The sequence below is a fragment of the Frieseomelitta varia genome, unplaced genomic scaffold (assembly GCF_011392965.1).
Source record: "Frieseomelitta varia isolate USP_RPSP 00005682 unplaced genomic scaffold, Fvar_1.2 scaffold_339, whole genome shotgun sequence".
Taxonomy (NCBI): Eukaryota; Metazoa; Arthropoda; class Insecta; order Hymenoptera; family Apidae; genus Frieseomelitta; species Frieseomelitta varia.
In genome coordinates, this window is record NW_025110078.1 from 124,481 (window position 1) to 127,095 (window position 2,615).

Below are 2,615 nucleotides of genomic sequence, written 5' to 3' on the forward strand. Positions count from 1 at the left end.
ATGAGTTACTCAAAACTGATGCACTATAAACTGATGCACGTCTATGATATTTTTATATATCAGTTAATAATTTTAACCATTATAAGTTAATAATTTTAACCATTTCTTTTTGCAACAGTTGACTCGGTATTTTAATTTTATATTTTTAAATATTACTTCGTAGCTTTAGTAATTCATTTTTATGACAATTAAATTATTTCCTACATTTCTAAATATTGTTTTAATGAAATAATTTAATTTAACTATAAACTGATGCACTTCTATGATATTTTTATATATCAATTAATAATTTTTACCATTTATTTTTACAACAGTTGACTCAGTATTTTAATTATTTTATATTTTTAAATATCACTTCGTAGTTTTAGTAATTCATTTAATTAAATTATTTCCTACATTTCTAAATATTGTTTTCGACAATTAAACAAGTTTAATTCCTCCACTCCTCGTCTGCGCTTGTATCATAGTTCTCTAATTCATCGTTGCTCAAATGTAGAGTGCTCCAAAAAATCAGTGACCTTTTTTTCCCCTGATCGATATATCCAGATTCCAAGACTCTGAAATCCCACTTCCGGTCTGTTCTATCTTTAGTCAATGATCTAGGATCCCGCTCGTAATGGTGATCGATCTGAATTTTAATCCGAAATTCCCATCGAACGGAATTTAGCAGTTAGGCGAGTTGAAGGAACCTCGACAAAACTATAGGTTCAGGTCCTTCAAAAAATCAGACCTGTGATTATGAGTACGACCCGATGAACGTTCGAAACACGTATTGCTGTGCAAATGGCGGAACCTGTCCAGCTGCAATACTGAATTCCTCTCGCCAATCTCCTTGGTACTGTAAATTCATCAAACCATTTGTATTTTGCATTATTACATCGTTGTTAGGTACGTCGCTCAACATATGGTTAACTTGCAAATGAAACGAAATTTCGAGTCACTTCGTAACTGGATGACTTAATTAACGAAGAAGATTCTACGTTGATAACTGTTGCATCTGGTTTGTTTTCTTTTTTTATTTTTAAATAATAATAATTCGTGCCTCGAGATCAATTTGATGAATGACAAAGGATCTCTGTATCAAGTGACATTTACTGTAATCTCTCCCATTTCAAATCACACTGTGTGATTTGAAATTTAAATTGGTATTGAAATTCCAGTTACGAGTGGAAAATTGTTAATACATTTCGCAAAATTGTTAATATGTTAATACGTGGTTTATGAATGATCCACGTAAATCATCAATGATACGAATTTTATACGCAGTTTTAATATTGAAATATGCAGAAACGAAAGTGAAATATTTTCAATTTCAATATTTCAAGATTTATCAATTTTGGATATTAATGTTAAGATTTTTATTTAATAATAGATTAAGATTTATTAACAATACTTTTTTAATTCAATTCAATTCAATTCAATTCAATTTAATTCAATTTAATTCAATTTAATTCAATTTAATTCAATTTAATTCAATTTAATTCAATTTAATTCAATTTAATTCAATTCAATTCAATTTAATTTAAATTTATAGCAAATTTTCAATTTTGTGTATAACGAAACGTACTGACAATTTTGTGCTTAGCAAAATTTTAAAAAATAGATCAAAGAATATACCGGTTGCGGATTTTATGCATTCGTAAGAAATCGCAAAAATGTTGAATTGCAAGAATTGAAATGAAACAAAATTTCTATTTCTTTTCACGTCACGTTGGTGAAATGATTCCAGAAATGCATGAAAATCCGCGACAGCGTGGCAATAAAAATTCAAAATGAAACGCTTTCGTGTTGAACGATTTCAGCAATGTCCGTGTCCCATTTGTGCGACAAATACTCAGCCAGTACGACGTTCAAGATAATCAGATCCGATTTGGTAAATCTGCGGGCGCACTTGAACACCCTCTCGGTAAATCTTACTGCACCGTTGTTTCGCCTGCGACGATTGATATTTTAAACGATATTTTTTTAAACGACGTCCCCTTAGTTGGAGGTAAAGAACGTCATTGAAACGCGAGACGATTTAAAGCGTAAGTTGAAAGAGGTTGGATACGTGATACCGAAAATGTCCGAGGCCATTCACTATTTAAGAAACGAAGTGTCCGAGGGTAAAAGAAATAGACATGGTGTATGCGTGCCTGGCGATTGCCGCCACGATAATAAATCACGAGTGTTTGTTTACTTCGAAAAAAAACAGGAATGGAGCAACATACGAAAGCGTTGCTGAAGGCCATGTCACCGGAAACTGTTCGAGAGTTGGTGAGGATCGAGCTGCAAACGTACGACGCCGATAAAACCGGAAGAACGGATTACGCGCTCGCAACTTCAGGTTTCTTGGATCGAAAAATATATATATATATATATATATAGGGTGTATTATATATTTTTATAAATACAGGGTGTGGAATCCACTTCGGGAGCTGATTGTACGCCTAGACATAATGAAAAAAAGCCACATAAATATATGTCCTATCTGTCTTCGTTTATGAGATATAATGAATCTTCTGTTTTAATTACTTTTACAAAAGATGCTCGATATGACCACCATGCATTTGAAGACAAGCCTGCACGCGTCTTGTCATTCATCTGGTTACTCTCTCTGTCATTCCTGGTGTTTC

The 2,615-nt window shown here is 32.6% G+C and overlaps 1 protein-coding gene across 1 annotated transcript in view; it reads left to right on the forward strand.

Annotated features, from left to right (window-relative positions):
- LOC122530342 (SUN domain-containing protein 3-like) overlaps positions 1 to 2,615 on the forward strand; it is a gene marked incomplete at its 5' end in the record, with an annotated part of 9,657 nt that overhangs the window by 4,090 nt on the left and 2,952 nt on the right. Inside the window, 4 exons of the mRNA XM_043657204.1 lie at positions 712 to 888; positions 1,803 to 1,906; positions 1,985 to 2,105; positions 2,195 to 2,326. Coding sequence (XP_043513139.1) covers positions 712 to 888; positions 1,803 to 1,906; positions 1,985 to 2,105; positions 2,195 to 2,326 — 534 coding nt within the window. The remainder of the gene's footprint in view (positions 1 to 711; positions 889 to 1,802; positions 1,907 to 1,984; positions 2,106 to 2,194; positions 2,327 to 2,615) is intronic.